Source organism: Toxoplasma gondii, chromosome IX (genome assembly GCF_000006565.2).
Source record: "Toxoplasma gondii ME49 chromosome IX, whole genome shotgun sequence".
NCBI classification, from domain to species: Eukaryota; Apicomplexa; class Conoidasida; order Eucoccidiorida; family Sarcocystidae; genus Toxoplasma; species Toxoplasma gondii.
In genome coordinates this window covers 1,253,198-1,266,804 of record NC_031477.1, presented here as the reverse complement: position 1 = coordinate 1,266,804, position 13,607 = coordinate 1,253,198, and the positions used below count along the sequence as shown (strand labels likewise).

At 48.4% G+C, this 13,607-nt stretch overlaps 2 protein-coding genes across 2 annotated transcripts; one reads left to right on the top strand and one right to left on the bottom strand.

Moving 5' to 3' along the window:
* Positions 1-4: 4 nt before the first annotated feature.
* Positions 5-4,306, bottom strand: TGME49_266260 (hypothetical protein). The gene is made up of 4 exons (XM_002368674.2): positions 3,322-4,306; positions 2,533-2,761; positions 1,402-1,809; positions 5-895 (listed from the first exon to the last, which is right to left on the bottom strand). The coding sequence occupies exons 1-4, from the start codon at positions 3,426-3,428 to the stop codon at positions 758-760; spliced, it is 882 nt and encodes a 293-aa protein (XP_002368715.1). The 5' UTR covers positions 3,429-4,306; the 3' UTR covers positions 5-757.
* Positions 4,307-4,501: 195 nt separating this feature from the next.
* TGME49_266270 (short-chain-acyl-CoA dehydrogenase) lies at positions 4,502-13,398 on the top strand. The gene is made up of 11 exons (XM_018781419.1): positions 4,502-5,278; positions 5,747-6,030; positions 6,859-6,902; positions 7,299-7,377; positions 8,019-8,143; positions 8,890-8,968; positions 9,953-10,134; positions 10,634-10,759; positions 11,195-11,273; positions 11,755-11,882; positions 12,564-13,398. Exons 1-11 carry the CDS (start codon positions 5,118-5,120, stop codon positions 12,858-12,860), a joined length of 1,584 nt encoding a protein of 527 aa, XP_018636282.1. The 5' UTR covers positions 4,502-5,117; the 3' UTR covers positions 12,861-13,398.
* The last annotated feature ends 209 nt before the right edge of the window (positions 13,399-13,607 follow it).

The window sequence follows — 13,607 nt, the reverse complement described above, 5'->3', positions numbered from 1 at the left end:
TCTCGCGCTTGCAGGTAACTTCTGCAGTTCGCTGGAAAAGACCGAGAATGGTGTCGCTTCCGTGCATAATTCGCCTGCGTGTGCCAGATGAAGTGTGTCTCGGTGTTTCCACTGTGGAGCACTTTTTATTCGCGGAGTCACAGTTCCAAGGTGATAGCACTCGCCGCATCACAACGCTGTAACAAACGCGTCGTCTACGTTTTAGCGCGGCAGGAGTTCCCAGCGTAGACCGCTGAAGGTACACCAGCCGGCTTCCGTAAGCGCAGGACGCGTGCTTGTGGTTTCGCCCGGAGCGCCGGTGCGTGGCCAGTAAAGATTTGTCTTTGGTCCTCCGCGCAAGTGTTCTGCGCCCGTGCAGGGCTGACAGGAAATGCTTCGCCATTAGGCTCAGAATGACGCGCAGAGTTCCCTGCCGCGGCTTGCGTTCTGAGTGCAGGAACGTGGAGTGAGTGGCAAGTGTGGTCACGGTCGATATCTAGGTGTGCGGAGTTTCCGACATACTAACGCCACAGTGGCTCCGCCCCAGTGATCTCAGTGAAATTTGGGGAGTGTTGCCAGCGTGAAACAATCCGCCGAAGCGTTCGAGTCATCTGGCAAACGAGGCAACTGAGTGCAGGTTTCGGCACACACAAAAAAGCACTTCTCGGCACGAAGACACGAAGCCGCCCTGCTGTCGAACGCTTGCGACGCACCACGCGGTGTACGTACACCTCATTGAAGATGTCAGCCGAGTGCTGGCCGCAGTTTGCGCGGCAGCTCATTTGGCGCCTTTCCGTTTGTGCGCACCCTCGCGCTGCCGGCTGAGAACCTGTCTCTCCGGCAGCCAGAACAGAGCCGGTTTGTCGCGCTTCAGTTCCGCGTGAGGATACCGCACATGCATCAAGTTCATGAAGACCTGCATGCGGCACCAGATAGCAGAGGAAGTACAGACTGTCAAGGAAACACGGGATGGCGGGTGGGGCACGGACACGGCACCTCTGAACATCGTACTGACCCGCAGACTCTTCTACGAAGTCACCGCATCTTCGGCTCTCACATGTGTCAGTGGTGTTCATGTCTCATAAGAAACGCTCCAGACGAACAGAGGGCGCCTCGCGAAGGGGCCCTCCGCGGAGCGACCGACAGGAACGGTAGGTCGCCGAACGCTGACGCACGCTGTACGTACAGCCAGCGTGTACTGAAGCACAGTCGAAATGTGGACCATGTAAAACGCGTGCGCAGTCTGCTTTCACGCATCCACTACAGGGGCGTGGGAAAACATGGAAAAGAAAATGCAGAAACGACTACAGTGCGACCCGCCTGCACGTGGCACGGCACCCTCCAGCTGTGGCTGTCATTGCCTACAGCCCATGTCGAGACCATAACGCGCCCCCGCCGATCTCCCTCCGCGGTTTTTCTCACCTGCAGTTTCCTCCGCTCGAGTTGCGAGAGCGACTGGAAGATCTGCTCGCCGTACATTTCGTGGAACATGAGGGCCCTCGGGAACGCGAACCTTTCGTGGTAGAATCCGTGCTCCGGCTGACTCGCCGCCTCTCCGGCTGCGCCAGGCCCCGCGAGTGTACGCACACTAGAGCCCCTCGACGCGGCGCTCGGCTGTTGCCCAGCACTGGCGGCCTGCGTCTCAGTGCTTGCGTTCTTTCCAGGCCGCAGCTCACTCGGATCCGGAGGCGGCGGTTCGTTCTCATATGGCGGAGCAAATGTGACAGACTGCACTGCTTCTTCGTAAAGGTCTGAGGGAAGCGCCTCAATCGCACGCCACATCGACGCCGCCGCAGCACTCTCGTGGCGCCGATAACAGTCGGTGTGTTGCTGCACAAACGAAGAAGCCGAAGACAAAGAGTGTGTAATTGAAACAGGAGCAAAAGCAGAGATCCAGAGAACGCTGGCGATGTCCGCAGGGCAACTCCAGACAGGACACGACTGTCGTAGGTCTGAAACATCCAAAGAGCACAGACGCAAAACTGAGGAACAGGAGCACCGACACGAGAAGACTTTTGGTTTCCATACAGTGCAGCCTCGACACTTAATGGTTTTCACCCTCGTGTAGACTCGGGGAAACTGATGAGTGTGGCGCTGTGACTTTTTGCGTGCACTGCGGCCACGGGCACAAATAGCTCCGAGCCTCTGGTGGGCCCACGCTGTGGTTGCAAACGTTTTCAATTTCTTCTAGAACATTCTCTTTCGTGAAGGAGCAGACCTCTTCGCGCAGCCTGTGAACTGTGCTCCAGCTTGTGCAGAGGCAGATTCCTTTCCATGAAAGCTGGCTTCGTAAAGGATCCCGCGTGTTTACCTCGCGAAACGCCTCCAAACAGTCGCCTCGACGGTTATCCGCCTCAAGGACTCGTGAAGCATTTCCCCACATGCACTGGTACGTATAGTTATATATAGATATTTATTTATGCATGCATGTGTATACTGCATACGTGCCGAAGTGTAAGTACAGGTTTTATTTTGTGTATATCGATTTATTTCTTGGGCGTCTTGTGGCCGTCGTGCAGGTGTTGTCCTTCAAGTTTGTCTGTCTTGTCTCACATCGCGGATAGCGTGGTATCGCTCTTTTTCTTGTTGGAATTCGAGTCGGGCTGCGGGAGAAGCCAGCTCGTCGGCGACAGAAGCCTCAGGTTTACATGGGGAAAAAATCAAAGCCAGCAGCGCGCGAAGTTTAGTGGCGTCGTGCAGGAAGCTCGTCGTTTCATGCACCAACGAGGTGGGGACAAACGGCAAGTAACGCGTCAGGTGCTTTGGCAGCCCCCCCGAATCCCTGCAGGCATCCACGCATCTATCCATAGGCAATCTTGAAGAAATACAGCAGACAAGCGTCCATTCACGTCTTCATATCCAACAGAGAAATAAAAATAAACAACACGACATCTCCATAGGCAACACGTACACGCGGACACCTATTGTCTACACCGAATATGTTGACACATATGCATACATGCATATATATATATATATATATATATAATATGCATACATATACCACTTACAGAGACGCCCACCTACCACGTATCTTTCCACATCTACACTTTTAATAACTAAATACACACATGTATACGTTTGTATGGGTGAGTTGTGCGGCGATGTGTCAGCAAGTGTGTTTTTGTGTTGGGTATGCGGAGAGAAGAGAACGAGTGAATAGTCAAGAGAGAAGAACCGCAAGTCGCTGCACCTCAGATTGAAGGGCAGCTAGTTGGGTGGAGGCGCAAGTTCGGGGAAACAGAAAGCCCCGCCGTCAGTTCTTTTTCGCAGTACTGCTGGAAAGAGCTTTTGCATGGAATAGGAAGATCCATTTCTCCACAGAAGTTTCGAAAAACCCACTTTTTCACGTTCTTCTTCACCACCGGCTTCTTGGCCTTGAGAGGAGCAGCGCGCTGCGGGAGGGAAAGCGCCGCGCAAGCCACTCGCCTCAGAATCGATGTCGGCATCTGGCCACAGGTCAGTGGACACCCCGAAAGAAAAACACGGAGAGGTCACCGAAAGAAACAAATGTGCAACGGCAGGCAGGAGAGAAAAAAACGTAAACAAAAGAGACGGAGCCGACAGCGCGGAAAGAGGAAAAGCGTAGCAGCAGTGGAAGAGAAGGACGCGAAACAGCAACGGAGGAAGAAAGGAGAGAGAAGAACGAAGAGAGGGAGAAGAGACGAAAACACACCGGTAAAGATGTAGAGAGCGTCAAACACGGAGGACAAAAGTCGGGACTGGCATGACTCAACCGAGGAGAGAGAGGAGGCTTGACCCTTCCTCGTCGTCAGTCTTCTCTCTCACAAGCTCCACAAAAGGACGGCAGAGAAATCCTGGTTTACCAAGATGTGTTTTTTGACACACCCTCCACACGAATCGTTTCTCGAGACGCGAGCGAGGACCACGGACCCGCGTCGCACTTCAGACGGACGATGTGAAAAAAAGGGCAGAAACGAAAAGTCATGGAAGACAATAAAGAGGCAGAGACGAGAGAAGAAGAGAGAATAGAAGCTTATAGAGAGGAATATCGGTTTCTCGGGTCGTCTGTGTCCCGCCAGAGTCCGCTTCCGCTACCGAGAGCGGCAGGTGTCTCTCCACGGCAGGGAGCAGCGAGATTGCAGATGCGCCTTTGTCATTTTCGCGCGTTTGATCGCGGCAGAAAAGAGCAGCAGTAGGCAGAGAAAGGGTGAAAAAAAACCGATCGTCGTTCTGTCACCCCCCTCTCTCAAACGCTCTTTCTAGCCAGAAGGCGCTCTGCAGCGTGGAGAGACGAACAGTGGGGGAAAGGCGGGCGTCTCCGCTTCGCTTTTGCTTCTTTCCCTCTGCACTGAGGCGAGAGAAGAGAGAGAAAGAAAAAAAGTGGAAGTGCGTCGCCCTCAAAGTCCCGACACGTCAGTCTCTCTCTCTCTGCAGCATGTGCATGTGCATTTTATCTGCATGCGGCAGGCAGAACGAAAAAGCCGACGCGGACGAAGTCGCGGAGCCGCGGGCGCGAGCGAGCTTTAAGGGTCGTGTGTCCAAGAAGGGTTTGGGGTTTAGCGTTCTTGGTCCTTCTTTGAGGGTCCTTGTTTCTTCTTCCGCAAGAAGGAAGACAGAAGAAATTTGGATCGAAGGAAAAAGCCGGAAGAGAAGAGAGGAAACGAAAACGTGCGGCGGTGTGCCTCGACCCGCTCTTGGTCGCAAAGGCGAGTCGATCTTGGGCGGGTCTCGAGTCGCCAAAAAACGCGAAACTTGCGGCGGGGCTTCCAGCTCCTCGGGTGTACATACACCTCACTCGTGTCAGTTCCTCGCGTCGCCAGGTGTACGTACACCTGACGAAGTGTCTTGTGTCAGGCCGTTTTTTGGCTTCTGTCGCCACATTGGGTTTTCACAGCTGGTGCGGCTTCGCACGGTCTTGAACCCGCAGGCAGGAACACTTTTGTTCTTTCCTCTCAAGAAACTCTCCTTTCTGCGCGTTCGTTCCTCTTGGGGGTTCTTCACCTTTCTGCCTCGTGCGCCGGCAGTCAGTCTCCTCAAAGCTGCCTCAAGACCCTGCCTCAGGCACGAGTGACCTCGCAGACTCCGCAGATCGCTTTCCTTTAAGTTGTCCAGCTCCTGACAAGCCCGGGAGCCCGAGAAGTGACATAAAAGGAACCTAGTTCTCAGAATTCACGATGAGGTCTGCTGCCCTTCATCTGCCGAAGAGGTTCGTGCGCTCCGGCTTTTCGGCTGCCCCTGTTGGGAAGGCACTTGCGGTACCTCGTGCCTGCCTCGTCGCCCCTCCTCTCGGAAAAACTAGGGAATGGGTCTCGGTTGCGCAAAGCCAAGAGAACAGGTAAGCTATGAGGAAGAAACATGCTCGGACGGCTTGACGGAGGGAGTCAGGTGGAATGGCCCGTACATACACCCCCACCGCAGATTCCCAGCGAACGTAGCGAAGAGCGGCGACACGCTCGAGAGCAGACAGGTCGGAAAAATCGTGCAAGATCGATGAGTTCTACGATTGTGAATACACCGAGTATACCTAGAAAGAAGTATCATACGTGTACCGCCGCGTATACACTTGCACATGCGAATGGTAAAGAGGTCGCTGCAGTCGTATGGATAGGCGCTCTGATCTGCACGTGCTGTCCCAAAGATATATACATACATACACGTATATGTCTCTTGTGTCGTTTTTACTGTTTGCAGTTGCATCTGTTTGTGTTTCAGTTGTGTTTTCGTCCCTCTTCATTCCTAAATTTCTTCTTTTTCAACCCACTTTCTCTCCTCCGATATCTCGGCTGCACCCTGTACGGCGCAGGTGGCAGCCCGGAACCGGCGCTTTCAGTGCTGTTGTATGTACACCTGATATGCGGAGCAGAGGCTGCGTGCCGGCTCTGTTTTCGCGTTTATTCGCCACTTCGCCGGAAAAGGAAGCGAAAGCAGGAAAGAAAAAAGACGATCTGAAGAGTTACGCGCGGCAACTCTGGACCGGGGATAATCCAAACAGCGATGACGACCTCGACTCTGAATTTTCTTCTGAGGAATCGGAAAAGACGAATGCCCCTCGCTCGAGCCTCCGACCTCTCACGCTCCTTGACACAGGTGACTCCCAGTTCCTCGTCTTGGCTATTCCTCTCCATATATACATATATATATATATATATGACTTTCATATATATATATATATATATATATATATATATTATCTTGCTTTCATATATGTATATACACATATACATGTACATTGTATCCCCATATATGTATACATTCATTTATACAATATTCATATATATAAATTCATTATATTCATATATATATATATATATATGCATATGCATTTAAACGTATGCTTGAAGTGTTGGACAATGTGCCTGTATGTTTTACTCGGAAATAGCGCGTAGACATCTTTACGTATATTCGTGAATCAAACAGCACGTGGGTACGCCGTGTCAGTGCATGTGTTGGATCTCAACCTTTTGCTCCCTTTCTTTGCCGTGACGTGGCATAGAGGTCATATATATGCAAAGCGTATACGTCTATTCTTTATATATATATATATATACATATATATATATATATTTGTGCGCATACATATATGCGTATGCTCATGATATGTCTTCGTAGACGTTTTTCTTTGTGTGTGATCGAGTGTACAGGCATGAGTCCGTTTGGTTGGTCAGTTTGTAGAAGTGCATCTTTGTCCCAGATTTGGATCGAATATATGCTTTCTCCTTGGCGCTTGTACAGAGCCGTGAAGGTTGTGTTTTGATATTTCATCTGTTTTTCTCGGTAGAACGCGATTTCAGAGACTGGCCCTTCTCCCTGTGGCGCCGATCCCTGCATTTTCCGTCTGATTTTCTCTTGCCTCTGATGGGTTTTGCTCATTGTATCTTTCCGCCTCTGCTGCTTCTCCTGCTCTCTGCTGCACAGACACCGCCACACTGCGACAGGCTGTCAGGCGCTTTGCTGAGGAGGTGTGTGTCAGGAAAGGCAGTCCTACGTCTCCAAGTCTGGAGTCTTTGCTATTCTCTTCAATCCAAGAGAAACACAGCACGCTCTGAAACCGTGTGTGCAAGCAGCGTGAAAGCAGACGCACCTTGGTTTTTGCGTGCAAAGCTGTGCAGTTGCGTTTAACGCTGTACATACACCTTGCGTCGACTTACATATGCAAGCATATGGAAATACAGACCTGTGTACACCCAAGTTGACTTAAAGCTGCCTGTGCGTAGGTGTCCATTACGCCCTTTTTGTGCACCTTTATGTGTAGACGTTCGGTCGTGCGTCTTTGTGGCGCATGGCTTTCTGCGCACCCACTTTGTTATCTTTCACGTTTGCGTGCACTGTGGACTTTCGCAAACGGATCTCCCCAGGAAATTCGTTCCAAGGTGGAGGCGATGGATGATGAGGGAGCAATCGAAGCGGAGGTTATCGAGGGTCTCTTCAAGCAAGGTGCGTTTTCTCGATTCTTTTTTTTCGGCTTCCGGTGGTGCTAACTCTCAAAGTTCGTGCTTCTTTCCCCTGAGCGTCCGTACACTGCGTGAATTTCTTTTCCTTCAAAAACTGCGTGCAGGCGCATGCGCGCCAATCCATGTAGATGCAGCAGTTGTTTCCCACTTTGTCCCAACTTTTAAATGCACTGCAAAATTATAGACCTCGTGCACATCCATGTAAATATATTCCGCCTTCTCCACACACCTACACTCTCAGATATGTACTCATGTGCAGATACTCACAGTTCGACAAAGGCCAAATTGAGGACATATACCGTTATATCTTTGACATCCCACCTACCCTGCGTATCTAAATTCAGTCACGCATAAACGTATACGTATTTGGATATATATTTATTTATTAGTCCGTAGATATATATATATATATATACATATATGTACAAATACGTATATGTATATGCATATATGCGTGTTTAGGTATCTCGTATGAGAAGAGTACATGTGCGCTGGCAGTTTGCAGTGTGCCTCGGAGAAAAATGAGAGTGTGCATGCATAGGCCTTCGCATTCAAAGGCTGTGTAGGGTCAACAGACGATGTTCGAGCTGTATGACATGTCTCACGGATCCTGTCGACGTTCAGGTTACCTGGGGATGGAAATCGAGGAGAAGTACGGAGGTAGTGCCATGTCGTTTTTCAACTCTCTCGTCGTCATTGAAGAACTTGCGAGAGTCGACCCTTCGGTCGCCGCTCTTGTCGATATCCACGTACGTGCTCTTCTTGACGCAAGCAACAACAGCTTGTCCTTCAGTTCAAAAATACATATATATTATATGGATAGAGTGATTGACACACACCGATTTATAAACATAAATGACTGTGTCCTACTGTGCCTCGTTCTGTACATATATATATATGTATATATGTATATATATATATATATGTATATATGTATATATGTATATATGTATATATGTGTATATATGTATGTATTCAAAGACAGACATTGTCACATCGGTAGGTGTGTTTCCGAGTGAGTGGTTTATCTCATCGATCCGCGCGCGGTGGATGCTAGCCTCCGACCTTTCGCATGGATGCCGATCGGTTCCAGATGACTGCTACGCGCACCCATGCATATGTTTGTCTACCTGCACGGATGCACGTATCTGAAAAGCCTTTTGTCCCTGGAGGTGCATGTGCTTGTATACATGCTGTGATTTCCGTTACTAGGCAGGCATTCGCGTGCATGCAGTGATTTGTGTAACTCGACATGTGCGTGCATGCATGCACCGATTCACAACTAGACAGGACTACGGATGCACGGGCAGATGCATGGTTATGTACCTTCAAGTGTGCAGATCTTCACGGGGGTTGAGCGTCCACCTCTCGACATGTGTTGACAAAGGCGGAGTTTTCTTGCGGTTGACCTAGACGAATCGGGGACAAGGGGGACAGCAGTCGATTCATGTGACATTCTTCTAATAAAAACGGTCTTGGCGTTTCTCTTCTCCAGAACACACTGATCAATCGGGCACTGACGCTCTACGGAACCGAGGAGCAGAAAGAGAAATTCTTGCCCCAACTCGCGTCCAGTAAGCACGAAATCCTGCTTTCCCCTTCAACAGTTAAATTAAAAAAATATATATGTAGATGTGCACAGAAGCGCGCTGCTGATACAGGCATATGCATACTGTGTTCGAGTTGTATAAATCTGTCTTTATAACCGTGTGCATTTATGAAGAGCTGTCGGAAAAGCTAGACACATGTACCCCATTCGGTATAGCTATGGGTGCTTAGCTCTGTAGAGCACCTAACATTTGCGTCTATATGTATATACTTGCATATATACATATATATGTGAATATATATATGGATGTTTATTGATATATATGTGGATATATATATATATATATATATATGGGTATATATGTGGATATGCATGTGAATATATATGGATGTATATGTGGATATGTGCATATGGATATGTATATGGATATATATGGATGTATATCTGGATATCTGTATGGATTTATATCTATATATATTTATATACAAATATATATATATATATATATATATATATCGATATATTTAACTAGAAATTTGAAAGAAGAAGAGGATGTGAGTTGTGGGCAGTTCGCTTTGAAGGCCTTGAGACTGATGAGATAGAAAAAACGTGGAGGGATGCCCACGGAGACGCAAGAATGAGAAGCCGAAGGAGAGTTGACAGACAGATATCGAGACAATAATAGAGTCAGACGTGCGCACTACAGAACTTGCTCCAGGCATCCAGAAACAGAGACACACACCCTGGCCTCTATTCAGACATATACATATATATATATATATATATATATATATATATATATATATATATACGCTTTTACGTATGCATAGTAAACACATGCAAGCATATATATATATATATATATATATATATATAATTATACACACCTGTGTGGATGTGCAAATTGACGTATGAAACTCCTCTCACACAAAGATGCAGATCTCGGCTGGAGGGCATTTGCGAACTCGCGAAATGCCAGAGCTCTCTTTCGTAAGTGCTTTTTCCTCAGACATGCTCGGTTCTTTTTGCCTGAGTGAGAGCGAGAGCGGCAGCGACGCCTTCGCTCTGAAAGCCACCGCACGGAGGTCGGAGAACGGCGACGCCTGGGTGCTAAATGGAGCAAAGCAGTGGATTTCCACCGCTCGAGAGGCTGGCCTCTTCCTCGTATTCGCTAGCTACGACCTAGATCAGGTGCGACAAGAAATGCGTTTAAATCCCTAACAAAGCATCTGCCATCAATGCTCAAGCCACCGTTATGGATCCATAGAGGCGTGTATATGAGTACTGTGCATGCACCTGCGATCAATCCACCATCTCTCCATGTGCATATACATATCTATAGATATGTCTCTGTGTGCGTGTCTTTGGGAGCAGTTGCCCTTCTGCCCGTATGTAAATATATATATATATATATATATATACATATACATATATATATATACATATATATGTATGTATATGCGTGTATCTCAGCGTCACTACAAATCTCTCTCCCCATGCATGTACATGTGTGCACATATATGTAATTATGTAGGTGAATAGATGTCGCGTTTTTCGCTCGGTTAGAGAGACGAGACTTCAAGGCTTTTTGGGGGAGGCATGAATGCGGGTGCAAGAGCCATGGCCGCAACCAGACTCGCACACGCTGGGTGCCAGTGCATGCATTGTATTTTTTGTTGCATGCACTCAGGGCTACCGCGGCATCACTGCCTTTCTAGTGGAGGCAGGAACGGCAGGCCTCGAGGTCGGACCTGCACTGGAGAAACTTGGAATCAAAGCTTCGTCCACATGCGAGGTCATTCTCAACGATGTCCAGGTACTCGCACCGCGTTTCCAATCTGCTTTTTCCTCCGTACTCTGTTATGACACACTCACCTACATATTTTCGCATATATATGTTTCACAGTTACACAGTGTTGCTCCTATGTGCATGGATAGCACTTCATGTCTACCTACCTACCTATCTATCTCTCTAATCTCTCTACGATTTGAGGCACATAGGGCAACATAAGAACTCGATTCATGCTGAAAATAATACAGGTGATTGCCATGAAAGGAGGGAACGTTGGGGAGAGGCGTCGACGAGTATGCCGCGCCACAGAGTTGTGACTGAGGTAGTCGGACAGCGTCGTACACACCTAGTCGATTTCGATGAGCATGCTACATGGTCTTCGTATACGTGCATGCGCCGCCGAACAGCTTGTGGGGAACTTGGAAACAAAGTTGACAGACTTTGCTTTTTCTGTTTCAGGTTCATGATTCTTGCGTACTCGGCGAGGTCGGAGAAGGATACAAGATTGCGATCCGTCTGTTGAACGAAGGGCGCATCGGTGAGAGAGTCTGTGCTGTGCGCAGTCGTCTTCGTTCTTCTCAACCTTTTGGACTGGTATTTCTCAGTCTTGGTTAGCGTCAGACATTTCCGACTTCAGAGTTTTTTTCGGCAGTTTTCTGAGACACGCACCTCTTCCTTTATTTCTTTTTGGCTGCTGTGAGTAATAGCGAAACGTAGCGTCGCAAGACAATCCCCACACGACTTCTGAAATTCTCTTCCTCTCTCCTTCTCTTTTTCCTCTCTCCTTTTCTTGTTCCTCTCCACATGTCTTCCTCGCATCCTCTCAGCCTTCGTTCCAGGCCTCCGTCTCTTTTGGCCTTCCCTCTTGTCTCACTCGCTTCTTCCTTTCTCGACTCTTCTCTCCATGAAGACGCCCGCCTCTGAAGGACGACCCGTTCATTCCAGATGTGCGTCGGTGTCTCCAGGGGAGCTCCCATCTCCTGTTTAATTGGAAAACGACTGATTCCGATTGCATGCAGGCATTGCGGCGCAGATGCTAGGTCTTGCAAAGGGAGCCTTTGAAACGGCGATGCGTTACATGCACGACCGTCAGCAGTTCGGCAGAAAAATTGCTGATTTCCAGGGTGTCCAGTTCGAATACGCCAAGGTAGACAAATAGAACAAACAGTCGCCTTCTCCATTCGCGCTTCTTGTTCTGCCTCTTGGAAGCTTTGTTCTCTTTGTCTTGTGTCCTATGTTCGTCTTTTCTCTTTTTCATTGTCTCTCTTCACCTTTCCTCTTCCTCGACAAGGACAGAAGCGCTGCTTCTCGCCAGACGAATCTGCTTTCCTCGTTCGTTCGTGATTCGTTCTTCCACCATCGCGTTTCTCTTCTCTCCTCGTCGGTTCTCGCTGCTCGTCCCTCTCTCTTCTCACCTCGTCTCCACTCCTCTCCTGTCCTTCGATGTCAACTCTCCTTTTTATGCCGGCTCTCCTCGTAATTATCTTCCTCGACTTTCTTTCTTCTCTCTCTCTGCTCTTTCGTCTCCTCTTGTATACCCCCGGAATCGCTTTTCCTTCATCTCCTATTTCCACTTCACCAATTATCTCTCCTCTTGATCTCCCATGCCCTCTCTTGCTTTTCCTCCCTTCTTCTCTCTCGTCTTTCATCTCCGAGTATCTCTCCTCCTCCAGCTCCTCTCACCTCTCTTTCTCTCCTCTCCCCCTTGCGTCTCTCTGCTCTCCTCCACATCCCTCTTTCATCTGTCGCTTGTGCCCTCTCTCCGCTCGCCTCTGAGTTCTTTCTTTTCGATTCCAATCAAAAACCGATCCCTTCGTTTCCTTTTCAGCTGGCGACGGAAATCGAAGCGGCTGCGTTGCTCACGGCGAACGCGGCGCTGCTGAGGGAGGCAGGACAGCCTTTCGCGAAAGAAGCTGCAATGGCGAAATTTAAGTCCTCTGAAGTCGCGCAGAGAGTCTCGAGTGCATGCATCGACTTTGTTGGAGGAAACGGATTCACGAAGTCCTTCGGCCTTGAGAAACTCTTCCGCGACAGCAAAATTGGAACGATTTACGAAGGCACCTCCAACATGCAGCTTCAGACGATTGCAAAAGTCCTCCAAAGAGAGTTCTCAGGATCGCATTAAAAACGGAAAAAAGCTGAGAAAGCTCAAAAAGCTCTCTGAATGCCTTAACCATGTTTTGTCCTGAAAGGAAAACGATAAAACAAGAAATCAAGGACTCGGACCGTTAGACAGAAAGCAGAAAGGTGGAGGATTCACAGGAAAGAAAAACGGAAGAGGGAGACTGCACAAAGATTGAGGAAGTAAGATACCTATATATATATATATATATAAAGATATATATATATATATATATATAAAGATATATATACATACATTTGTATTGGTTGTACGTACATAGCAGGCGCGAAGTGTGGGAGAACGCTGCATGTAAGCAAAGAAAATATAAAATCGGACGCTTTCGTAGAACCGTCCTGATGCAGCGCAGCGTAGGCCTGCAACGTTATCGTATAAATTCCGTCCTCTTCCTGTTCAAACTGTTAATTTCGTGTGTCGAGCTGCCTTCTCTGTGGAGCTTTTCAGACTGATGGTTTGTTCTCTAGATTCTCGGAAATACTCCGATACGCATGCATACATAGACATAAATAGGCACATATGTCTAAATATAGGTTCATGTATAAACATATAATTATATATATATATATATATATATATGAGCTTGTGTGGGGGTTTTACATGTCTATTGTGATTGTGGGATTTGTCGTTTTTCTCGGATTTGTGGTGATTTCCGGAGTGCCGCCATGTCAAGTGTCTGCGAATGCCGAGTGAGCAGCACGAACGGTGCAGCAACGCGTTTCGAGAGAAAAACTC